This window comes from Talpa europaea, assembly GCF_964194135.1.
Source record: "Talpa europaea genome assembly, chromosome: 3".
In the NCBI taxonomy this organism is placed as follows: Eukaryota; Metazoa; Chordata; class Mammalia; order Eulipotyphla; family Talpidae; genus Talpa; species Talpa europaea.
In genome coordinates this window covers 11,368,640-11,394,526 of record NC_140069.1, presented here as the reverse complement: position 1 = coordinate 11,394,526, position 25,887 = coordinate 11,368,640, and the positions used below count along the sequence as shown (strand labels likewise).

The 25,887-nt window shown below is 48.6% G+C and overlaps 1 protein-coding gene across 17 annotated transcripts in view; it reads right to left on the bottom strand.

Moving 5' to 3' along the window:
• The window catches only part of MTSS1 (MTSS I-BAR domain containing 1), a gene marked incomplete at both ends in the record, with an annotated part of 132,027 nt that overhangs the window by 4,528 nt on the left and 101,612 nt on the right, over nt 1-25,887 (bottom strand). For 6 of the 17 annotated variants that reach the window (XM_084230307.1, XM_084230308.1, XM_084230297.1 and 3 more), the window contains 7 exons: nt 3,857-4,067; nt 6,235-6,332; nt 7,583-7,690; nt 8,855-9,012; nt 23,064-23,138; nt 24,354-24,445; nt 25,698-25,782. In XM_084230307.1, the coding sequence (XP_084086433.1) occupies nt 3,857-4,067; nt 6,235-6,332; nt 7,583-7,690; nt 8,855-9,012; nt 23,064-23,138; nt 24,354-24,445; nt 25,698-25,782 (827 nt within the window). Of the gene's footprint in view, nt 1-388; nt 509-3,856; nt 4,068-6,234; nt 6,333-7,582; nt 7,691-8,854; nt 9,046-23,063; nt 23,139-24,353; nt 24,446-25,697; nt 25,783-25,887 lie in introns of all 17 variants that reach the window. The other 11 variants (XM_084230296.1, XM_084230305.1, XM_084230312.1 and 8 more) reach the window with 6 other exon arrangements.

The window sequence follows — 25,887 nt, the reverse complement described above, 5'->3', positions numbered from 1 at the left end:
TCCAAGGCCGGGGGAGGAAGGAAGGGGAGGGTGGTCTGCAAACTAAATGGCAGGAGGGCACACAGCCTGGAACAGGTGGAATGTCACGTCCAACGTTATGGTAACAAGGAGGCCACGGCAGGAAGGGTACTTGGGAGAGGCAGGGGGATGTGCGGGGAAACACAACACTCTTGTGGGGAGAAGCCTTCACACAGCCGAGTTCCCCATACCACTTCCTCTCCCTCGGGCAGCCCCAAGGGAACTCCCAGGAGCCAGGCACCTTGCGAGAAAAAGCCCTCAGCCTTGTCCCTCCCTCTGTCCCCAAGAGGGGGCGCCCTGCTAGAGACTGGGCTTCCCGGGGGGTGGGGGTAGGCGGGGCTGCCTGCTGGACGCGTCCCCAGCCGGTCACCTTCTCCGTGGACGCCCAGGCGCCCATGGTGGAGCCTGAGCTGACCGAGGTGGGCGAGCTGCACTCGCTCACTGACTGGCAGGTTTCAGAGGCTTCAGAGGAGGCCGAGCTGGATGAGTTCTGCAGCGGGGTGAGGGTGGGGGGCCACACGAGGGGACCGACAGAATCCAGATCACACGCCACCAAAAAGTAACAATAAATCAAAAATAAGAGATGGGGCAGGGCGGGGGGCAGGGAAGGGCACGCACAGAGAGAGACATAGACACAGAAGAGGGAAGGATGAGAGAAGCAGAGAGTTAGGGTTATTTTTCTTCCCAAAGCTACCCCTGCTTTCAAACTCTGGGAACGAAGCGTGAGACCCTGTGGGCTGCAGACCCTCCAGGCCAGGAGTGGGGACCCGGGCTGGCCTGGACAGGGCCCCCCGGCAAGGGTATTCCGCTGGCGTTAAGCGGGTGCGTGCGGGCTGCCCCGGCTCTGCTGCAAGGCCGCCAAGAAAAGCTGCAATGCCTGGCCTCTCCTCCCTTCCTCGCATGCAGCCTGCGGGTCCCCAGGGTGGCCCCCGGGGGTGGCAACTTCAGCCTCAAAGTTGCAGCTTCACAAGACAAGTTTTTAAATTTCTCTGCCTGAGGAAAGATCCTGAGGTTTGGGTGGTCAGCACAGTGCTTCGTGGGGGTCTTTATTAAACTTCAGCCACCGGGGCACATGCTCCGACCCTGAGCAGGGACCATTCCACGTCCAGTATCTAGTCCCGGACTGGCCCCAGGACCAATGTGTAAGTATGAGTGACAATGAGCACTGCTTCCAAGTAAACTGCATCCCCACCCACGCACCCCGGGTTCTGCCTCCAGCCCACCCAGCTTCTTGCTCCTCGTGTTTTCCACCGTTAAGTACAATGTCTGGCTCACACCAGTTTGTTTAAATAAGCCCGACTCTTTTCTATCGCTATGTCCTCAGCAGCGTTCCTGAGTTCATGGTCAAGGAGGCCAGATGAGTGTTTCTGCTCACCTACTAAAGAAAGGTCCCTGCAAAGGGACAGAGCTTTAGTTTGGCCTGCAGGAGCACGGAGCCACGAAGACACGCTGCTGGGCATGGGGCTCTGCAGGGCTGCGGTAAGGACAGGCCGCCCAGCTCAGCATCTCCTTAGCAGCCCAGCCTCGAAGTGTGAAGGCGTGGAGCTAACACACATTTCTGCAACCTCTCGGTCAAGGAACCATGGGCTTGGCCTCTCGAAAGCGCAGTATTTTATCCCATTTTAGGTCACTAATATCCAACAGATGAAGATGAAATGGGATTTTTTTAATATATGTGCCTTTATGCAGTGCCTAATCAGCAGTAACTGAAAGTTATTATAATTTACCAAGACTGTTTATTGTGGTTCCTTTAATTCAAGTATGTTGAACTTGAAAAAGAACAAGCAACTGCCCAGGACTGCAGTTCACATTTCTCTTGACTTCTGCTTTTTTTTGTCCCTAAAAGAACCTCTTGCCTCGATGGAATGAATGGCTTTTGGGTGAGAGCCTCATACAGACATCATCCCAACGGCTGGACACATTTGGTCATATGGTTTCAGGCACAATTTGTATGGCGCAGAGTGGAGGAAAATTCTGAACATGTTCTGCTACTTGGCCTTCGTTTACAGCCATAAAACTCAGTGGAGAAACAGAAGGGATCTTGCCCCTTAGGATTCCCTTTCTCCGGCCCTAAATAATGGCATTCGTGATTTGTACAACTTCCTTAACTTTCCCCTCTACCTTATAAGCTGCCATACACTTCTTCTTAAAAACGGAATCTACTGAATTTTGCAGCATCCCTGAACTTATTGAGACTACTCAAGAGTTGCTAGCCTGGCATAATGTTGGGCTTTGGCTTTACACTGAAGTAAATCCCACCACACCAGGCAGAAGTACTGGCATCGCTGATGCACAGTCTGAGGCTGAAGCACGCAGCCGTTTTTTTTTTTAACGGAGTCAGTACACAGTCCTTTGTTAATTTGTCAGTTGATTAAACACACACACAAGATTATGCTGCACGTTAGAATAATTTTGGTGAATGTAAAATCATTTCTGCCAACCATGTGCAGGCACGGCTTACAAGACTCACAGGTGTGCGTTAGTACTGCACAGGCCGAGGGCAGACAGGTGGCGCCGCAGAGAGCAAGCCAAAGCACCCCAGCGGGGAGCAGCATGTTAGAGTTAGACCCCAGGAGCCCTGGCCCCCCACTTACAATTGAGTTTCTCTGTCCTAGGGAGGCAGAGCGAGGATACAGTCCCCTGGGATGGCTGGAACACGCCAAAGGAGCAAGTGGCTGAGCCAAAAGGTTTGGGGTCTGCCAACATCAGGTCAGATGAGCACTTTCTGGCCCAGGTTCCCCCCCAAATCACAGGTGCTTCCTCACCAGAAAGTGCTCAAAACTCTCTCAAGGGTGCCTTCCAGCAGAGGCAGAGCAGAAAAGGCCCTGGACCAGATGCCAGCAATGCTGTCCTCGGTCCCCAGCCTGCAGGTCACTGCAGCCAAGGCACTTATACCTCTGAGCCTCTACTTCCACGACAAAACTCTACGTAGTTGCTGGAAGGACTGAACAGTGCAGAGGCTCCCGGGAGAATGCCTGCCACACAGCAGACATTCAGAGACTGTGAGGCAAACTGGACACCTGGATGCACAAGACAGGCATGTGACCGAGCCCAGAGGATCTCGACCCCAAGGCTGTGGTCAGCCTCAGAATGTGCAGACAGGCTGGAAGCTACCATGCTTCCCAGCAGATGGTGCTGTGGGGCACACAGGGTACTGGCAGTTGTGCTGCTTTACCCCTGGCACCACCAGAAAGAGGACAGAGTGGGGAGCAGGGGACGGGTGCTCCAATGCTCTGCCCAGCTCCTATTTCCTGCTCCAGCTGATGTGTTGGGCTGGGCAGGGTCTGGTGCCATCTACCCCCTATCCATCAACACCTCCCCTGCTCCGGGAAGCAAAGTGCCAATGGGATTGTCAGCAAAGGCTCTGCTGATTCACTCTCTTTCTCAAGAAATCAATAAAAGGTTCAGGGAATGCCAAGGGCAGGTTCTGAGGCAGAGTCCCATGACAGACTCTCTACCACTCAGAGGGAACCAGAGACAGGAGGAGGTGTGTGTCATCCTCCTGCCAGTGCCTGTTCATCTGGTGTCATGCTAACCTGGGCATTTACAGGGATGCCAGGGAGCAGCGGGTTGTCAACTGGCATGTGAGAGATCCCCAAATCAACATGGTGACTCAACCGCCACCACCGTGGAGACGAGCTTCAACCCAATTTATCGTATCTCCCTTTTGGGGAACAACCCAGCTAAAGGCAGCAAATTGTCAGAGGATTCTGTCATCATTAGAGGGGTCTGTCCCCATCAGCCACCGATGGTGGTCAGGGCTTTATGGGTTTCAGCCACCGATGGTCGCCAGGACACCAGGCGCCGCCGCTGCTCCTGGAATCAAGGGCGCACTTACCTGGTTGGGGGCCTCTGGCGGCATGGGGGATGGTGACTTGGACTGGAAGGCGTCCTGGGATATGAATCCTGAGTCGTGGGAGGACACGCTGGAGAGCCGCACGGGCGCCTGCTGGGCCAGGTTGGAGCTGCGGTAGCGGTAGTGGGAGCTGGGGGAGTGAGAGTGGGAGCCGCTGGACCGGGAGTCGCTGCTGTTGACGCTGTTCAGGCTGCTGCAGGGCACAAGCAGAGGTCGCAGGCGTGGAGGGTAAAGAGGGGTGGCACGAGGAAGGAGGGGAGCAGAAACCGAGGGGGCAGAGGCAGGAGGGCGGGAGAAAAGCGTGATGTGATCTGCCCCGAAAAGCATAGCACAAAACGTGCTTTCAAAATCCCAATCGTTAAGCTGGTAAACGAAAGGTTTTCTCCCATAAGCCAGGAGGGAAAACAATTCAGCCAGCAGGATTCAGCTCTCTGGTGGCCCATGGAAGTGTCCTTGGAATGGAAGCCTGTGACGCTGAAGAGTCAGGTGCTGCCATGTCACCTGCCACCAAAGTTAGGAGACTTGGTGTCTGAGGCGTGAAAAGAAATGGGGCTATTTTATCTACTCATCTGTGAGCAAAAGCTTCAAGGTCACCTCGATGGAATGTGCAGTCCACCAGATTTGGGGGTGCAGGAGCCAATGAATGCCTCAAGATTTCACCCTACGGGAGCCTGTTTCAAAACCACTATAAACCAGAAGACCAGCTCAACAACTGTGTTTGTGTCAACTCAACCTTTTATTAACAAAGTGGATGCTTTAATGAATGGTCTAATCCTGACCACAGGTGTCTCCCCATCAAAAACATCGGTCAGGCTGGGGTTAGCACACCTGGCAGGAGGCAGGCAGTTTTTCACAGCTACAGGCAACTGGGGCTAATCTGCTTGCTCCCAAGAAGAAACAGCAAAAATGATGTGGAAAAATGACACACACCCTCTGGGAGCTTGTCTGCATTCCACTTCCTGTCCTAAGAAATATGCTCTACACTCTGGATAACAACTCAGGTTATGCAAACCAGAAAACTGAACCACAGTCCCTGGTCCAAACAAGGAGAGTTGATATACAACGGGCAGCTGTAGGAGCATCTGAAGGGATGAAATAAACAACCCCGCCTGGAATTGCACATTTGTGGTTTCTGCTCCTCTGCTTGCAAGAGATTCCTGTTAAACTTTGCAAGCTCAGACGGGCTGAGGGACTGCTGTGCACTAAAATGACAACCTAGGAAGTACTGAAGGGATCACTGCAGGGAAGAATCACCCTGATTTCTGCTTTCTTCCCCAATCAACTACAAGAGGGCACAGACAAAATGCTCACTGAACTTCACTCCAGCTCATCATGATGCTGCCAAGGCAGCATGGTTTCCCATTGAAACTAAAACTGTAAGTAAGGAAAGATACCCACAGCTTTGTTTTACAATAATGAGATGAAGTATTCTTGATTACCTTACAACACCCCAACATACACACTCAGAAGTGTGTATGGCACACAGAAGATGGCAAGAAGCCAACCAAGATGTTCAGGCTGCAGAACGTCAGCAGGGAGCATCTGAAGGCTGCCTGCCTGCTCACTGTAAGAAATGAAGCCCATGGGCAGAGACCAGCCATACAAAGATCCAGGAGAGCCCTGTGGGTTACTCTCAATGCTGAGTCACAGGAAGTGGAAATTCACTTGGTTTTGCAAAGTCAAGGAAAAGAGATCAGCAGGTTGAGGGCGCCAAGAAAGGGTAAGCGATGCCTGATGATGCCACCACCTTTTAGGACAAGAATAAACTTTGTAGTCAGCCTTTTCACAGAAATTGCTCAAATACAGTGTTGCAGATTGATTCACCGTGTGTGACAAAAGGGAATACAGATATTCACAGAGCAGCTGCAGCAGCAGTAGTGAATAAAGCAAGAGAATTTCATTTACTTTATGAACTTTTGAGACAGAAGTTGAGGGGGGGAATAAGTTGAGAGCAAAAGTCACTATTACTTTCTTTGTTCTGGCAACAGTGAGTAAGATCAGTCTACACAAGAGTCTACCTCTGGCTCGCTTTTTTAAAAAAATCTTTGTGGTTTTCACCCTAATCAATGACAGAAAAAGCAAATGCTAATTCACAAAATGGTAAAATTCCTACAATATGCAACTTATAAGAGAGCAGACTATGTCCATTAGTGTAAAAACTAATGAGGTTTTCCTTCTGACCCAAAACTAATCCAGAGACCTAATGAGTGAGATCAAAAGCACTGTGGAATTCTTTCAGCTGATGATGCCACCATTGCCTTTTCAAAACGAGCCATTCTAAAAGGTGAGAACCGGCTGTTACGCAGATTAGCATGGTGACAGGTGCTCTGAAAGCAGGTGCAGAGACCCACCGCACTTACCTGCAGACACTTGACTTGCGGGACATGGTGGTACTGGGGGAAGAGGGTGGTGTCTGGTATGACCAACTGTAATCAGATCCTTTCAAGTCCAAAATCACCTAAGGAAACAGAGCCAGGTGAGTAAGCATTGTGCTGAGAGGGAAAACACTACCCATGGCATCTTAACACCTGCCACGGCATCAACATTCGGCCTCCATTAAGAAATAGGGATTAAAGGGAAAAAAAAAAATTTTTTTTAAATGAAGCACTTCCAACTCATCAATGTCAATGCTTTTTCTAAGATTAGCAAAAAGATAATTATCTGGGGAGAGCGGTAAGAAAACCATTAAACATGAGTCAAAAGACACAGAGATTTATAATGATAGATTAACAATTTACAAGAGTCTATACCCAAAGCTAAAATTTATAGAATTTTTGTCTCACTGAACCACAAAGACAATAAGGGTTTCAAAATTTGTTGACCTGGCATATTAGCCCAGTAAGAGTCACTTTTGCCCTATCTGACCAGGACTAAAATCAGGAAAGAATCACGAGCAACGAATTCTATCACAACTACTTTTCTATCGGTCTCCCTTTTCATAAAGAGCTACTTTTCATTCACATAGTAGGTGCTCAATAAGTGTTCACTTTATGAGTGAATGCATGCATGCAAGCTGTAGGCTAATGAAAGTCGTTTCATAAGCTGGGAAAGACAAGTTTCTAAATTTGTCTTTGGAGTTGCTTCTCCAAGGCGGTGATAAGAATTTTATCCAAAGAGCAAACACCAACATGTGATGAGTCAGCTATTCTCCCAAATACATCTCTTGCCACTAACACTTCCCATAGTGTTTATGTCATTGAACCAAATGAGTAAGCATAAAAAAATGTCATTTTTAATAAGATGAGCAAGACCTTCCTACATTACTTTATTAGAAGGGGAGAGGTTTCGCATGGATGGTTCACAATGATGACTAAAACACCGTCAAATTCCTGAGTTTGTTTCTTAAGAGTAGATAAGCATAGTGATTGAGAGCATGGGCTCTGGAATTGAGCAGGTTCATTTAAATCACCATGCAAATACTACCTGGCTAGGCAAACCTGGTGGAGGGACTTCACCCCAGGGTCTCAGCATTCTCCTCTATAACATGGGGCTAAACGGGAAGACTAACTGGGCAGTCTATGGAAAGAGCTCTGGAAAGGTAACAGTGCCTGCCCCACAGCTGGGGCTCCATAAAGACCAGTGGGGACGATCACTTCATATCAGAATTGAAAGACAGGTATAATTTTAAATGAGATGAAACCTCCAGGAACCCTCAAGACTTTAGCTGATCTCTTTGGTTTGCTCCTGCACTTAACTCACAACTCCTACCTGTTCGCTTGAAGAGGGCAGTTTGTGTGGGTCCATGGTCAGGCTTTTCAGATCTTCCGATATGGTCTGAAGGTGAGTGATTTCTCCGAGCATTGAGATTTCTTCTTCCTGAAGGAAAATAATTCACAACATGCGATCATGAGTGATGCACTTCGTCAGTATGGCCCAACTACTTTTATTAGGGTCGCTGTCTAACCGTTTCAACTTTTCAGAAAAGGCCCCTCAGGGCTGGTACCTTCTTGGTGAAAGCAATGCCAACCCTTTATTTTGGAACATGGTAAGAAAAAAGAAATCTTCCATAATTATGGTGTGATTTCTGCACCCCATGCAGCAGTGAGCAACTCAATGAGAAGCTGTGGGCCTTCCCTGCAGGTAGAAGGGTGAAGGGCCTGCCAGGACAGTCTGCTTGTGTACTCTATGAGGTCTTGGGGTACAGGTCCCTCCATGGGCTAAGGCTCTCTCTGAAGTTGCCCAGCATCAACAGATGACAGGATCTGGAGATATTTTGGTCAAGTCCTGAGAAGATCTTTGTGACAGTGTGTTCAGTAGAGGGCAACTGCTTCCTTCTTTCTCATTTTTTCACATGGGAGGTAAAACAGGGATAGCAACTATGGAAGAAAGTCATACATTTTACCAAAGCACCTCGCTGGGGCTGTGGGCCTAGGCAAGACTGGGTCACGGAAAGTTCTGTGCTCAGGTGAACAACTCATATTTGAGCTTTTTGCTGGGACAGAGGGAAGTGCGTTGGGCCTTCTCAGCTTTAAGGAACACTCACAGAAGCTCTCAAGTGGGGTATGCAAATGATGTACTTAAAAAATCAGAATTCATTGAGGCTCTTCACATATTAATCACACGGTCACTAGTATAAGGCTTGGTCACCTGCAGGACTTGTTTAAAACACAGATGACTGGGAGCTCAACCTTAGTTTGGGATTCAGTAGGTCTGGGTTGGGCCAGAGAATATGCATTTCTAACCAGTTTCCAGGGGGCTCCTACTGGCCTGGGGGACCACAGTTTGAGAACCAGTCTGCCAGGTCTTCATGACTTAGGGAGAAAAAGTCAGTGAAACAACCAGTGCTAAGAAGTGGGAACAAGGAGTGACCAAGCGGTCAGCAGTGATTTGCAGAGTGTCACTGGTCTAGACAAACAGCTCCTGCATCACAATTCCCGACACACAGCAGATTCTCAATAACTCAGTGATGAGTGGATAAATAAAGAAGGAAAGTCTCCCCAAGCTAGCAGTTTAAATCTGTGGAGCTTTCTACAAACTTACAATCACTGGCCGCAGCATGGAGATGAAGGTGCAGAACCGGCCACGTTCTTCAATCAGGGCCTTCCGGACAGCCTGCTTTTCTGTTTCTTCCAATAAGAGATACTTATCATTGACATCTTGGAGCGCACTATCCAACTGCGGCTGGATATCACCTCTGCCTGCAAACAAAACAAAGCCGCAAGCGTGGCTTGCTGAAACACCTGCTTCTGGAACAAACACCACCCCCATCCCAATCCGTGCTGGAGTGGAAATCACAGTTTTCCAGGACTCGCATAAAATATTTGTTTCTACCCTAACAGCATTTAAGGGAGCTGTTTTTCTAGGACCAGCCATGTCTAATTACCAATACCCCGAGAGCACATTTATCTTGGTTTATTTTCTGGGATGATTCCTCATGACTTGCTTTCTTGCCTTGGGCAACCCCACAGAGCCTCTGCCAACAGAATCCCAGCACAAGGCAGTCAGACAGTAGTACTCTTGCCTTTTAGAACATTCTGGAAGGGCTAAGGGATGAACAAGGTAAGGGCTTGTGGAGGTCTCCAAAAACTGGCACAAGCTGGCTTTGTTGGGTCAACCTCAATCAGAGAGCCTCTGTTTAGACAGCAGTTTCTCTCCCTGAACACAAAGGCAGCAAACATCAGCTCTCCTGGCTCTGGCGGCCTCTGGAAACTGCTGGCAGTTAGTTTAACTCCCTAGTGGAGAGTTCTGAATGTGCTTTCTGTAAAACAAGCCCAGCAACAAAAAGACCTGCGATGAGTTCTCTGCAGTGAAGAGCTGCAGGTGGAGTTGCACAGTTAGGTCCACGTGCGTGATTCTTTAGACAGGTGTTAACTGTGTAGACAATTCCGAAACTCAGTCAGCAAGTTGCCTTCAGAAAGTTTAATTAGAATACAGCCACAACCACTCATTTACATGTGTCCACACCTGCTGTCTATACCTGCCAGCACTACAACCGCAGGGCAAAGGCTTGTGAGAGACTAGGCCTGGGCCTGGAATATTTAGTCTGGCCTTTTACAGTAAAAGTTTGTTGCACTAGATGATAAACATGGGCAAAGAGGCATGTGTCAGAGGGAGCAGCTACCCACATCGGATATGCTGGTGGGGACAAGATGGGGGTGTGTGTGGGGGGTCTGTCCAGTAGACTAGTTCGTGAGCTTCCACACTGGGCTCCCCATGTAGGGTCTCCCCCTATCACTCAAGTCAGAGAAAAGAATTTCTAAACTTCATGGCAGGGATTTGGACTTTTTCAGTCCAGCCCCAGTAAAATGCCAACTGCATATACAGCAAGTGCTTAATAAATGTTTACTCATTTTAAGCAGAATGGTAGAGATGGAGGCCCCTGAGGGCCTTATCCACATTTCAGTGGAGGGAGAGGCCTAGAGGCCAGGGACTTGTCCAGGGCATTTGGGGGAAGGCAGAAGCCAGGACAGAGCCCACACAGCCCCCTCCCTGCAACACTGGGCTGCTGAAGGATGAATTCCACTGTGCCTCCCGGGAAAGGGACCAACCTGTTACCACCTACCTCTCTTAAGAATAACACAGAATATTAACTGCCAGGCATCACCTGGTTTGAAAGAGTAAAGGGCCAGGGAAACCCGTCTGGAATACAGGGACACATTGTACTGTTTTTCCTCGTAAGCAGATGAAAAAGCTTACTTAATTTGAAGCAAGAGGCAGTCAGGCTTCAAACATATCCCAACAGAAAAGATCACTGGATCTTAGCAAGGAAAGTCACTTCTGAGGCAGAGATGAAGTTCTAAGTTAGTACCACAACAGAAAAGCACATGCAGTCCAAGGCCAGCCTGGAAGAGATGGTCAGTCAAGCACAGTGAATCTGCGTGGAAGCCTCCCCATCAAGGGAGTTCACCTGCGTGACATGTGTAGCACAGGACTTCATCCAACCTTTATGTGATACAAGAATTTGCTTTGAGAAGTTTCAAGAGTATGTTCCAGCTGACTGCTCACCACCAGTGAGTCACCCTCTACTGCTCAGGATAATTCCAGCAGGTTAATTACTCCACTAAGGTTTCGAGTTCATCCACTCACATAACCTGAGCACCGCCCCTGGGTGTCACCTGTTTCAGTGGACAGGAACCTGTGAGAGCCGCCTCCCTCCCATTTCTGCAGGGTTTGCTCACTCTGGAGGATGCCAACCACTGAGGGAAAGAGGCTTAAGGCAGAGGCATCACCAGCTCTAGGAAAACTGGGTTTTCTCTTCCTATTCCAAAATGCTGGCCCGTGCAGTTCAATCCTCAAGTGTTGACAGGGAATCTGATGCCAGAGCTCAGGGGCAAAGCTCTGAAAAGTGGCAAGCACTCCCTGTTTTTTTGCTCCCTGCCACTGATAGGCTGCCCAGCTGGGTGAGCCAAGGGGAGCCCCCACACTGGCCTGGGGGGGGGGTGGAGGGAATCCCCCACACTGGCCTTAGGTGGGGAGCCCCCACTGGCCTGGGGGGAGGGAGGGCTTAGGAAGGCTCCAGAGGCCTTCTGTAAGTCTGCCCATCTCTTCTGAGATTTTCTAAGTGCTATCTAGAGCGCTGCAGACCATGTCAGAATGTTCTTTGCTTGAGTAGAAGCAGGAAGAGGGGGAGTTGGGGAGAGAGACTAAAACTGCTCAATCAAACCCACTTGGATGTGCTTTTGAGGATGAGCAAGTTCATTAACAGTCCATCACAAGAAACTGGAAAAATGTATATTTCTACTTGCTTTCGCAAATTACAAAGGCACATGTCATGTGTAATTCTCACTTAAAAATATACCTACATTGGAAAGCAAAGTAAAAAGAAACAAGTGTTATTTTAATCAGACAAATAAAATTTAGATTATTCTAAATATGTACTGTTGTAACTAAAGAATTTTCAAATTGTAGTATTTCAAAATTAGTGTAATCTGTAAAGATTGCAATAATTACAGTCACAGTGAGTACAATACCATTCAGGATCTATCATAACCTCAGAAACAATGTTTATTTCTTAAACTCACTAATAAAACATATAATTACATCTATTTAAAAAAACCAAACAAGTATGGAAGAAACTGTTCCATGCTGGATGCGCTGGTTCTAAGACACAGTCATCTCCTCGGTCCACAACTCAGAGCTGTGTGGATTTAAGGGATAAGAGCGGCTGGTCTTCCTCCCCTTGCCAGGGCTGGGACGGCCACTGCAGACTCCTCCTGGCCATTCCAGCTCCCAGGTCATGGGCTTGACTCTGGGCTCGTTTCACCTCGGCTAATGTCATCTTCAAGGGCATCTTGAACTCACACCTGAACATGTCATTCCTAACTTGTTCCTAACTCACCCCTAACATCTCACTCACTGCATTTGGACCAATGGCCCAGAGAAACCCCAAATTACTTTCAAAATGCAACTTCGATCGCTCCTTTTCAATAGCTCACATTGCTTTAAAGAGAAGTTCAATGTCCCTAAGGCTGCCCGCCCTGCAAGTTATGCATGGATTAGCCCCCCCATCTTAGACAGTCTCTCCCCTGCCCGCCTTGCTCCTCCTCTGTCCCAGGGCTCGGCTCCATCCCACTGGCCTTCCGTTCACATGCCTGTGCTGTTCATCCACGGGTCTTGGTCCCTCAGAAAGACCCTCCTGGATCACTCACCAGATTAGGATTCACTTCCCTGACCAGAGAAGTTGCTTGTACTTAATCCCTCTGAGACATCACTCCACATTCTGGTTTTACCTTTATTTCTCTGGCTCTCTGATGTCATTCTCCCTCTTGTCTATTCCCACAAGGGCAGAAACCACCTGTGTATTTGCTCAGTGTTCTGCTCTGCCACTACCCAGCCTACCCCCTTGAAGATAGGTACTCGAGTCTGCAAACAACTTGACCTAAGTTTGCTCACTGGCCTCAGCCCATGTGCCCTTCCGTGTGTCTGTGTCTGTGTGTGTAAATTAAGTAGGGTGAGTTTACAAAGCTCTGGGGAATAAAGATACTTTTATCTTCCCAACATTTACACTTTGGCTTCCTTAATCGTCACGACAATGTTTCTGAAGGCCAGAATCTATGCCCCCTTGGCAAAGGGGGAAACAGACAGAGGAAGGGAAAGTGGCCTGCAGTGAGGCAGTTAGCACCCAAGAAAGCCTACTCTGTGTACATTCTGCTCCTGGCAAACATGAACCCTAGGAACACGCTGCCATGATGCCTTGCGTGCTCAGAGCCTGATCCAAAAGCCAGTGAAGTATGATGAACATTATGTGGAAGCATGTACACACACATACACACACACACACACCCCTGAGCCTCAAGGTGGAAACCAGGCAGACGCCATCCTCAGGCAAAGGGCTCTCCACTGGGAAGGAGCCAACCCAGGCCACACTAGACCAAGACAGCTGTCGGATCATCCCAATTCATCTCTATCCTGAAGGACCAACAGGGTAATCCGCCAGCATCCAAGACATGACCTCTACCTGGCCCGACACACAACAACTTCACTCTCAGCGTGCACCTCCCAATCGATGCTGCATCAGAGTATAACTAGCAGAGTTTTCCCCTTTTTTCATGGTCCAGAACATAACATCTTAAAATTGATGGGTCATAGATTCAATGAAACGGGACATAAATACTGAAATATGGAATAATACAAATACAGAAATGGACATGCAAGACATCTCCGGAAATTAGAATGTGGAGTGATAAATTCCTTCCAGAGGTGGCTGTCCTTATTCTCCTGGTAGAAAACTTTGACTCCTGCAACCATTCTGGACTGACTCCCTTAAGTTTTCACAAGCAGAAATCGAAAGAAAAATTCGGTAAGCCTGGAGGCTTTTTGATTTAAAAATTTCAGAGCAAACTCGATTTCTGTTATTCCTTCAACAGATGAGGCCTTGGTTTCCCCTCATCTGTGGGATGCAGGTAAGCGCACAAGGTGGGCATGAGACCAGATGAACTGGCCATATGGTGTGTTTAGTGCTAAGCACCCACTAGGGGACAGGTGCCGTCAGGTGTCCTAGCCGGCGGGGGCAGTGTGCAGGCACAGCAGGACTTAAGGAGCTTTCAGCTCAAAGGCCTAAAAAGCAAAGGTCACATAATCCTTTCCCTAAAGGTGTGAGCACCACAAGCAAGATTCCTGGTCCCTGAGCAAAGAGTCATTTATCCAAGCAAAGAACAAGGAGAGGCAGCTCAGAGAACCACCAGGAACGACCTGTGCCCACCTGTGGCTCACCACACAGGTGACTCAAGAACCCTCCCATCACAAGATGATTCCTCCTTTGGGTGAAAGAAATGGTCTAATCTGGTACCTGATCCTAAAACCCACCACCCCCTTCAATTCCTCCTCTTCTACTTCCAATTCTCAGCAGCTCTGGGACCGCCCCCCCCCCACCTCTCACCCCGGTGGCCATGTCCCTAAGCTCTGACCACTGATATCTCTTGCCTAGACAACTCTAGTCACTTGTTAACTGGGTCTCCAGGCTGGTGACTCTCTCATCCAAATAAACCCTGCCATGGAGTAAAGTTCTAGATGTTAACAAGTCTTCAGTGTAATGGAAAGGCCAGGATTGGGTCCCTGATCCCCTCCGCCCAGTCCTGCACCAGAGGGAAGAAGGAAGAGCCGCTCAGACCTGGGTGCACACTTCCCACCTTCCCTCCGCACTGGAAAAACCACACTTGCCAGTGGCTCCGGCTCCTCCTCGGGGTTGGTACCCTCACCCCTTAGCACTCAACCCCCATGAAAGAAATCCTCCAACTCTCAGTGTAACCCCCAAGGTTCACAGCCACCTGAGCTGGAAATGCCAGGAGGGCATGACGATGACTCTCCCGGGCCGCATGCCCAGGCCCCAGCGCACGATCCGACACCGAGCAGACACCTGCCCATAGGAAATGAATGAGACCCACCTCCAGCTTCCAGCCACACTGTCTGTCTGCGGTCTTCACACACTCGTCTTCCTCCAGATCCAGAACACACACTCTTATCCCACCCCACCCTGAAGAAAGCTCATAGGAAACCCCGAATTGGGGTCGACAGGATAGACGTGTGTGGTCCTGGGGATCGTGCCCCCTTTGTGGCTGATGACAGAATGAGCCCCTGGCCTGTGGGTTTTATGCTAACTTGCGGGAGTTAGCATCAGAACTGAATTGAATTTGAGGACACGCAGTTGGTGTCAGAGAACCACGATTAGCCTTTGCCACCTGGGACACCTTGAGGGTGGAGACCACTTTTTAGCCGTTGGCCTCCTTAGCCGCCAACAGGATCTTGCAGAGGGGAGGCGCTCCGTACCTATTTCCTGAGTGAAGGGAGACTTGCTGGAATCACAGGGCTCATCTGCAATAGTCAAGGAGAATGTTTATGAATGAAATGGATGACACCAGATGTGAATCATTTAGCCCCGTGGAGGCCTTGCATGGTGATTAAGGCGGCAACTTGAGAGAGGCAGGACTACCGCCCGCCCTGTCATGGAGTGCCCTCTAGCGAGATTAAAACTGTATTGTGCAAGGAACCGATATTCAAGGAAGCTGTCTTCAATTTCCTGTTGCTTTATAGGGAACTTGGCTTTACTGTAACTGCCACTCCCTGGGCTTCCGACGCACCATGGGAAGCCACAGCTCTGCACTGTCACAATCGTGCACTAGGTCTCTTCAGGGCGTGTGGCTCCGGCCCGGCAAGCAGGCACAACCAGGGTCCTGGCTGATGCCTTCGATGATTGTGTGGGAGACCAGCTCTGGGAAGGAAGAGGTTTGCAGTTCTGGGCCTCCCCTGGGTCCGTTTGGCCTGTTTTGACCTGAAATCCTCAGTTTTGAAATATGCCAGGTGAATCCCCAGCCGCCAAGGACTCATGCTTGCATCTCATATGCAACAGTCACATGCAGGAGCTTCCTGGGGGAAATTCTGATGTCTCCACTGATGTGAAGTCTGCCACGTGAGTTGTGAAACTTCAAAATCCTGCCACCCAGGCTTCCACCAAGACAGAAGGAGTCAGGGACCCCTGCGCTCAGCCTGGCAGCACTGGCTGGAGGCAGGCAGGGTGGCCGCCACCCCACTGGCTGCACCTATTCTCACTCTCTTTCACAGCGGGTACTAACCAGCATCTCCAAGGCCAGAAGAGATGGCAGGCTGTGGCTTTCTCATGCTGACTCATTAAAAAAAAGTCCTTCCTGTCCATGACAGGATTTTCCATGAAGACTGGTACCTTATTCAATTATTCCTGCATCAGTAAACTTGTGCACTCCTAGAACTCCTTTTGCAAGCCTGGAATAACATTGTGACTCAACCATCTTCCTCGCTGTGTTACAGCTGCCTCGAAATAACCAGAGGATGCAACGCCGTGAGTGGTCAACCTCTGGAGCCCCAATCCATCATCTGTCTGCATTGAGAGTTACCCTGATTTCAGAAGGACCTTTTCTAAGCTTCATTGCATCATTTGTTCAGGCCAACAACTCACTGAGGCCCAAAGTGCACTTTGACCATCCCAGGGGGCATCAACCCCTGCCAGGGAGCTCCCCAGGACTGAGCACAAATGTGGGGAAGGCAGCCTAAACCCTGCACCTTCTATGCCATCTGAAAGCAGTAGGGAGGGTGGCTATTATTTTAGCTGTGGCTTTGTAGCTAGCAGGCACTGGGGGAGGTGGTCTGGAAAGTATTTGGAGGGATTTTTAGCGGCTGTCGGGGGTCTTGACAGCCACTTAGCAGCAGCAACATGGGTGGCACGACCCACTCTCAGCTCCACCCCAACTTCAGTGGCCTCGCTGGTCCTAAGGAGACGTGACTGCTGACAACTTCCAGAGGCTCGTCATTGGCAGGCAGGGCTGGGGGCCATGCAGGTGTCCTTGTGCACGCCACGCCACCTTGGAAGCCGTGTCTCTTCTTGGTCTCTGCTACTCAGCAGCAGGAACAGAGCAAAGAAGCCTGTGCCACATGCTGGGCCTGGAAGCCAAGCTCCCACTGATGGACAGCACAGATACTCAAGTGGGAACTCCTGCGGGGAAGTGAGCTCCTGCCATCCTTCGTCAAAAACCAGAGGGGGAGAGAAGATGGAAAAGCATTTGGTTTTTACTATGGAGGCAGGAAGAGCGGCCCACCCGTGGAGGGAGTCTCGGGGGCCTCCTGAGAGTGATCTCTCTGGTTTCGTGAGCACAGAAGACACTTGTGTGAGGAGGACGTGTGTGCCTGATGCCCGGCCCGAGGGCACATGCACTGGGGTGAGGCTGGCACTGCAGGAAGGAAGGAGAATGACGGAGGTGGAGTTCAGTCCAGCGCTGGTCCATCGGGAGGGAGTGCACCACGTGGAGGCAGGTCAGGGTGGCCGGACGTCTGGGTGGGAGGCAGCTCACTGTGGTTCTCACGTGTGTACAAGTCCACCCACGGTGGGATCTGCAGCCCCCCAAAATGTGTCTCAGGATATCACATCACTTACCCTCTGGTTGCGCCTCTGCAGCGCGACACCCTTTACTGCGGGTTTTGGAGCTCCCCTCTAAATGAGAACCCTTCTGCTGGCGCCACGGTGGCCCCAGACGCCACCAGCTGACACCCCTTCGCCTTCCTCATTACCAGCTTCCTGCCTGGCTTACAGGCTTGCTTCCTCTGTGCCCCCTGCGACAGTCGCAAATGGGTTTACTTCCACTCAAATCTAAATCCCTCCAGGGAGCAGAGCAGCCCTGGCTTGACACATTCTCAGAGTCGTAAATCCCTTCCTCATTGGAGGCCCCAGGCCACAGCTGAAGCAGGGACCTGGGGTTCAAGGCTGGAACTAGACCAAAGGAGGGCTCTTATATAGATATATATATATATTTTTTTTCTTCTGTTAAACCATAATATTTTAGCTACTGTGAAACTTGGCTAAAATATAGATGTCCAGATTCAAAAATGATTTAAACTTTATAAAAAAAAAAAATCAAGGGCTTCTGCCCAAGTCCACTCTGCTGAGTACTGGTCACTGTGGCTCAGCCATTGGAACTGACCCCTGCAAGACAGAACGGGAGGGGGCTGCAAAGAGTCTCCCTGAGTAAGTGAGCAGACACTAAGTTACAAGATCAAAAGGCTGCGTGGTTCCTCAGCTCATCCTAACCCTACTTTTCAGTTACTGAGAACAAATAAAATGCCTCATGTGCCCCCAACACTGAGTCATGTCAGCTGTCAGCAAGGTTCCAGTAAAGCTCCATGGCCTCAAAAGGACAAAAAGTGCCCAATTCTCTTTCTAGGAAATGCTTAGAAGGGCAAATCCGCAGAGACAGAAAGCAGATGAACGGCCTTGGGGCAAGGGCCTGGGGCAGTGACTGCTTCAAAGGCAGGAGATGCCCTTTTGGGGTGATGCAAATTAGTGGGATGGCTGCAAAACACAGGGGATGCAGGAGAAGCTACTGGATGTACACTTTAAAATGGTGAACTTTGTGTTCTATGTATTTTATCACAATAAGCCAAGAGTGGCTGTGTCTTACCTCCCTCCCGAAGGCTTATTAAAACTGTTCATTCTGTTTCATAATCCTAACATCAAGAGCTGGGAGGACCATCACTTTAAAGCTGGGGAACAACCAGCTAATGTCACGCGAGGGGAAGCAGAGGCAGAGTGGGGTGGGTCCCCCTGGACAGTGGGTTGCCTGGCCCCACCTGTCCCAGGGGACTTACGTGGCTTCGTTGTAGATGACAGACTCCAATTCAAAATTTGGGGCTGTTCAGTAACCAAAGCTGAGAGAATGCTAGGGCACACTCAGGCAGGAATAATCCACGCAGACACCATACAGACAGACCTTCCTGAGACAGGGGGACAGTCACGAGACTCCAAAAGCAACGTTTTAGTAGCGTAATCACCCACAGAATGAAACTCAACATTCAGTCAAGAAGAATCATTTTGATTATTGAATTTGAAGATCCGGTACCTTTGAAATGAAACATTTCACAAATTCCACTGAAATAAGAAATACCTTTTTTTAAAAAAAATAAATTGGTTTTGAAAAGGAACTGGGAGAGACAAATTTAAAGATCTTTGCAAGCTTAGTACAACCGAATCTGATTTGAGGATTGTTGGGAGGCATTATTAAATGTAATTCTTCATGTTTTGTTTTTTGCTATAAACACACACATATATACCAGGTACATATGTATGTTTAAATTAATTTGTTTCCTGTGGAAAGGAGGCTTTAAAGAATTCTGTATTTCTTTTTTCCATGAGTCTAATACTGGATTGTGATGATGCAAAGGTTCTCAGAATGTTATGCTAACCCTTTTTCAAGGGTCAAGCACCGAAGAAAAGAAAATGATTGGAACACACGCACACAATTTTCTGGAAGGTATGGAAGATTAAGTAGACATAATTGATTGTTCTGAGCCGGAAGGAAACGTGGGTGACTAGCATAGATCTGGACAACCACGGAGAGCCCACAGGAGGGCCCCACTGTGACCAGCCACCAGAGATTCGGGATGGAAACTTACCAAGCACGTCCACTGGCGGGGCACACGGTGAGAAAGTGCAGGATACACAATTGACACAAAAAGGAAAATAATAAAGTCAAACTAATATTCGAGCAGCAGTCTTACCTTCCCTTCACAGGTTAAGCCATCCTTGGCCTGCCACCGAATTTTATGTTAAGGTGGTTAAACCCCACGTCCACCAAGAGGGGCACATCTGGAACCCCTTCCCAGACTGGCTGATACCCCTTCCTCTCTATCTAAATAGATCGTCCTACTTAGCAATCAGCACCCTAGAAAATATGGCAAGGTTTCTAAAAAGAGAAAGAATCTATTCCCATAAGAGGCCAACTACATTGCTTTAATAAGAAAACCTTTCAAGCGCGATTTATCCTAAGTTGAAAGTAATTGGGGAAAACCTAGAAAACAAAGTTGAAGGAGATGAGAAAAATGGGAAAAAAAATTAAAAAACTTCAAATGTTAGCACAGTAGCAAATGACATGCTAGGATAGGACTCTGAGAATCATGTTTAAGTTTGTTATATTAGCTCTGCAACCTCTAGTGGAAAATGATCGATTGAACTCTAAATATCAGACTTAAGGGTTAGCCAATTAAAATGTTCTGGTTCTCTTTCTCTAATAAAGTCCTGGTAACAGAAAGCTTTACCGGAGTAATTTTTAAAGTCATAGTAATACGGGAATTTGTTAAATCAGAAACGAGGTGCTGATTTTGTACTGTTAGGTGGCAACAGTAGGCAAAATAACAGAAGATGTTCCCCATGCCCAGTACTCCCTACTCCCTAGTTGGGTTATGGCCGACTCCAGGGCCAAAGACCAGGGACTGGCATCAAGCAGGAGGTCTCATGAGGCCACAAGGGATGCCATTCAGAGCTTGGGGGTGACCAGGTCAGGGTCCCCTCACCTAACAGGGCTGACCTGCCCCTGTGGAACCCTAGGCACCAAACTTCTCAGAGGGCAGGTACCACTTCTGCACCCCCCACTTGTGCAGGTATGTGGTAAGCTGCCTTCAGCAGAAACAGGTCCAGTCTCCCACAGATGAGGCACATGCCAAGTGATTTTAAAATGATTTGGGGGTAAAACTGAACAACAACAACAAAAAAAATCTAACTTTTTTTTTTTTGGAGAGTCATATTTAAATACCTTAAGGTTATGAATTACCACCTTCTCTATCATAAGAAAAAGGACTCAAACAATGTGACATAAAGTGGTATCTGCAGAGTGAAAATTAAGTTTGAAACACACAAAAATAAAATCATGTGTGCCTCTTACATCAAGGGTAGTGGTAAATCATCCTTAATTGCACAAAAAGGCATTTATAGTTTTGAAAAGGAGAATTAGAAGAATTTTTAGAGCAAAGATCACAGTTTGTGAAAATGCTATGACAAAAAGGTCCTTGATTATCTCCTTGAAACATGAAAAAGAAAGTGATTATTAGCTTAAAAAATCAGATTTAGTACGTCAGGACAATATATATGTCTCCAAAGAATTTATCTTTCCTAATACATGGTGGAAATCCTGGAAGGAACTACTAATACTTTTTGAAGTCAAGAATCCAGGGAGCTACCACTTGAAGGAAGAAAAAACAGAAGTCTCAAGAGGCATTGTAGCAGAAAGGGAAACTTTGCTAGCCAGACCCAAAGTAAGTGGAAGCCTAACATAACGAGATTTCTTACAGCCCGCAACTTGTAGGATTTCTAGTCCATTCTCATCCACTTGGAGAGTAATATACAAACATTCACTCAGAATGATGTCTCTGGTACCCTTCTAGAAACTTCCATTTACTTCAGGAATACACAAACGTAAGCACTTCAGTCTAAAATAAAATGCATTTAGATATTTGGGGGGAGGAAAAAAAATCTTTTTTTTTTTTTTTAATGGCACCTTAGAGTAACCAGAAAATCATCTGAACATTCCAAGCTATTGATTTGACTTGTACACATAAGTGTGCTTCATGGTGCCTTATCTGGAAAGGATATGGTACCTGATATAGCCAGACACATGATCAGGGCTGAAAAAACAGCTATTTCAGAAATCCCTGACCACAGCGTCTATTCTCTCAGCCGTCAGCTCAAGTGCCCCCCCAAAACCTCATAACTCAATGCCAATTATTCCCCGAGTCCCAGGGTCTGAGGTATCTCTTCATGTTACACAGTCTAGCACCCAAGCGTTCTGAATCATCCCCTCTAGAGCTTTGATAGGGAGCTCGTTATCCTCTCCAGGCAGCCTGAGCCAGCACTGGGCAAGTCCAATTACCAGAAACTTCCTTTTGTGCTGCACTGCAATCAGCCTATCAGGCTTCCTCATAGATCCAAATTCTGCTAATTGGACGATGTCAGAGACATTGAGTGACAGACGAGGCCTGTTTCAGCCTCATAGAGAATTCAGATAAAAAGGATTATCACTGGAAAAGAACTTCAGTTCTATGAAAAGAGAACTCTGGAACAGCACAGGGAAAATAGTTTTTTTTTAACCTCATCCTTTTCACCAAATTCCCAAACCTTTTCCAAGCCATCAGCACCTTTCCTGAGCTTTCCTCCTCCAAACTCATTCACTTCTCTCTCAAAGCTGCCAGGCTGTCAATCAGGTGAAGTCCAGCTCCAGATGTTTACCAGCATTTGCTCCCACGGGGCCTCAGATTCAGTGGCATGTGGGAGCCATTTATAATATTTACCTCTAGACTCTTAAGGTGACTGTCCACAGACGCTCTGCCTTGGCAAACACTGGTTCGCAAGACAGAACATGGATTTCAGAAGCATCAAGCGAAACACAGCTCAAAAATACAGAGGCAGAACTAAGAGAAACTCTAACCATGGGTGCCAAATCTGCCACCTTTGTCCTGAAATGGTTTTATGTATTTTTTTCTTTTGAAATGTCAAAGCTTAGCAATATTGTCCTGCTCTCCCACCTCCTCCTTTTCACCAAACCTTTCCATCTCTCCAGTGTATTTTCTCTGAAATCCAAATGAGGATTGCTGGTTTAGGAAAGAGGAAATTTGGTTTTCTACCTGAATTGGGGAATTCTACCCAGGAGGGTCATCATGGCACACAAATGCTAAACATTACCCACAGGGCAACCAGATGGGGAAAAACACAAAAACATCCCTCGTGAAGCAGCAAATTATGTGACTTGATATTAGGAAGAATGGTCTGGAAGGAAGGTCACCTTTCAAGATGGAGAGAGCCCCTACATGAAGTTTTGGTAAAATGGTACGGGTAAAAAGGATGCAACAGTTAAGATTTTTCTCTTCAAACTCCCAGTGCATGCTGGAAGAACGAAGCTTGGTCATGGACGGGACATTATGGGCCTGGGACTCGGGAGGCGGGAACGGCCATCTGGACCACTCTGCCTTCCCCCTTCAAGTGCCCACCTCACACACACCAGGAAAGAGCAGGGGTGCGCCCGCCTCCCACCCCCCCACCCCACATCTCCAACATGTTCACGAGACTTAATAAAGGGCTTTGGAGATTACAGGCTATGTGAGTTGGAGGAGAAAATGACATAATCTCTAATAATTACGCCCGAACATTTGCATGAAGGCTTTGTATTAGCCCAAAGCTTCCAAGGAATTCAGAGGTTTCATGACAACACACAATAGATGGAGAAACTGTCAACTGCTGGAGACAAAGGTGGGGGAGGGACCGAGTCCAACACAACTTCGCAGGAGCCTCCCATGAACAGACAGGCTTTGCCCGGAGAACTTTCATCAGGATAGATGCCTCGTGCTCCCCTGGGTCCCCAGGGCCCAGATCCCAGGACGTGTGCACAGAACAGAGGCCTTCAGAGAAGCAAGGAGCGCTGCCCCTCACCCCAGAGAAACCTAGCAGTGGCAGAACAGTAGTTACCTTTTTTGGCTTTCTTCTGCAGTTTCAGCGTATCTGAGGACTTCTTTTTTATCTCTTGGCGAGCTTTTTTATATTCTAAGAGAAAGCAGAATATTGAATAATTTTATCACTTTGCTCAACAGAAAATATTTTCTGAGTGGTCAAAAATCATCTTTCATCCCAGAAAGCGTAAGCCAGGACGAACTATTTATAGCTTTATCAGAATACGACAAGAGAAAATCTCATGATAGCATTTCACGGCACAGGGGCTATTATTAATGGACACAAACAACAAAACCTGGCGTGGCCTGGTCCCTAAAGCGTCCACTCTTCAGTCTTTGAGGAAAGACATCCCTTGGGGATATTTGAGTGAAAATGAGATAGTCACAATTTCTCAGGAATCAGGAATTAGTTCCAGTATCACCTGCTTTCCCAAGGCCCTAATCCACAGGGCTTTGCTCAACAAAGCAGCCAGGTATGCCTGTTGCTTTATGTGCCATAATGCTACTGGACTCTTAATAGACCGCAGCGTAGTATAACATACCTTTGATTTTCAATATTCTCTCTACTGTGGTGGTCTGGCACGGAACCTGCTGCATCTCTGAGATGTGCCTGTCATGGCAACTCCATCAGCACCCTGCAGTCACTGCCGGGAGCGCCTCTTCCCATCGGAAGGGAGCAGAGTTCACGGGTCTGTGCTCCTGGGACCTCTTTCAGCCCATCCTTGCCAGCCCCACCCCTCCACAGCACTCCCTGCAGCAGTGCCTCCTGCCCTTCCACAAGGCCAGCACCCCCCGGGGCTCCAGGAAGGCAGGGCGGCATTTGTCTGGACCACTCTGTCCCCAGAGTGTGGTCATGTGAGGTGCTGAGACATAGGGGTTGCAGGCAAATACAAAGAAAGGCCGGTACTGGGCAGGAGGCCCAAGGCGGGCTTCTGTCGTTAGAGGTGTGGCTTTCACAATGTGCTGAAATGCCTCAGTATGCATTTGGCATTTAAGCCTGCTAATTCAGCACAAATTTATTTCTTAAAAACTTTACTACATTAAATGAATATTCAAAACATTGTGAATCAGTTAAATTCACAATTAATGCCAAGGAGCCATGAGACTCTCAGTTGCTGACTGATGTTGCATGTTCAAAACAACAGCACCGTGTCCTGCAAAGGGGTGACTGCCGACGCCTCATCCCCCAGTGCAGAAAGACACAGAAGCAGGGGCAGGGCAAGCCCTTAGGGTGACACCAGTAAATCCAGGGAGGGCACCAGGCCACACCCACCTGACACTACCACGTGACCCAGAGCATGCCCAGTACCTTTCGCATGGTCTTTATCCAGCTGGTTGGCCACTTTCTTCCATTCTTCCATCTGTTCTTGTAGAGGGTTTATCAGACAATCAATTAAAGCACTTTCACCAAAAAGATAGGAAAAGAGAAAATCAAACAGATTCTGTTATCAAGATTTCCACACCCAATTCATGATTTCCCAAAGCCAGTCAAGGCAGCATACCTAGCCCCAAGTCATACCTGAATCCCACCAATTTCACAACTACCTGGTTCTCAGGATGCTTTTCAATGACTATTGAGAAGCTGTGACTTAAGAGTGGAGTGACACCTTCTCATTTGTAATGCTTGTATTAACAGCAAGACTGAGGACCAGCAGGCCTGCCCCTCTGGCTGCACCACAGAAGCACCTGGAGAGCTTCAAAAAGGTAAAGACACTTGGGGCCTGGCCTCGACCCTAATAAAGCTTTGAGGGTAGACCCAGCAGTGCTGCTTTTCACAGCCTCATGAGATTCTGATGAAGTCATGTGGGAGACAGACTGTGGACAGCCTACAAAAAGGGGAGTAGGGTAGCAGCTTCTGGATCGGGGGAGAGGGTGTCTCCAGGTATGTCCCTTCATTTGGTGCAGTCTCCCCAACAGATCACCTTTCCACCTGCAGGATGGCGGGTCCCCACACAGAGGAATCAGGGAAGCCGCAGACCTGGGCTTGCCTGTGCAGTGGACATTCCATACCAGAGAGGCTGTAGGTCCTGAGCCCCCCTAAACACCTTCACGTTCTTGGAGCCACCTCCCCTTCTCTTATCAGGGTCCGCCTCCCCTCACAGGTGCTCCGCCAGCCATCCAAACAGCTCACGTCCTCACTGTACCTGGTCTCAGCTCCAGTCTGTCTTCTGAGTTAGATGCTCCCTAAACACCCTGCATCCAGCACCCGCCACCCATCATTCCCTGGCCGTGCATTCCTCCTTGTGTCTTTTATCGCCGCCGGAAACTGTATCAAGTTCATTTAGCATCTAGAGCCCAAGTTGCCTGACAGCAACTTCACTGTCCTCACTGTCCTCTTCCCAAGAGGCTGCTGCAGGCGCAGGACCCAGAGGCCTCAGCAGGATATACAGAAGCACAGACCCGAAGGGGGTGGGGGGCAGGTTCTGTTCCACAAGGGGAGGGCCCGGGCTTTCTGGTTCTCCGCAGTAGCCCCGGGGACCAGGACACAGCTGGTGCCCAGCAAACACGAACAAAATGAGAGATGGGCCAAGATAAGGTGGGCTTTGGGGATCTCAGTGTTGTGGGGAAGCCAGTGCTGTTCCTGGAGAGCTCTGCCTGCCGCCTCCACCAAGTCAGCAAGGGCCGTGGCGACCCAGTGAAATCCATGCCTCACCTGGAGAACTGCCTCAGCTTGGCCTCTATGCTTCTGTGCCGCATGCACATCCTGGTCAGGGCAGAGCCGATCTCCCTGGTACCACCTGAAAAAGCAAGAGGCAAGGCTGAGGGCCAGGACCCAGGAGGCCTGTGTGCTCTAAAGGGAATGGAAGGATTGGAAACATGCTATGAAACCTAAGTCACTATTC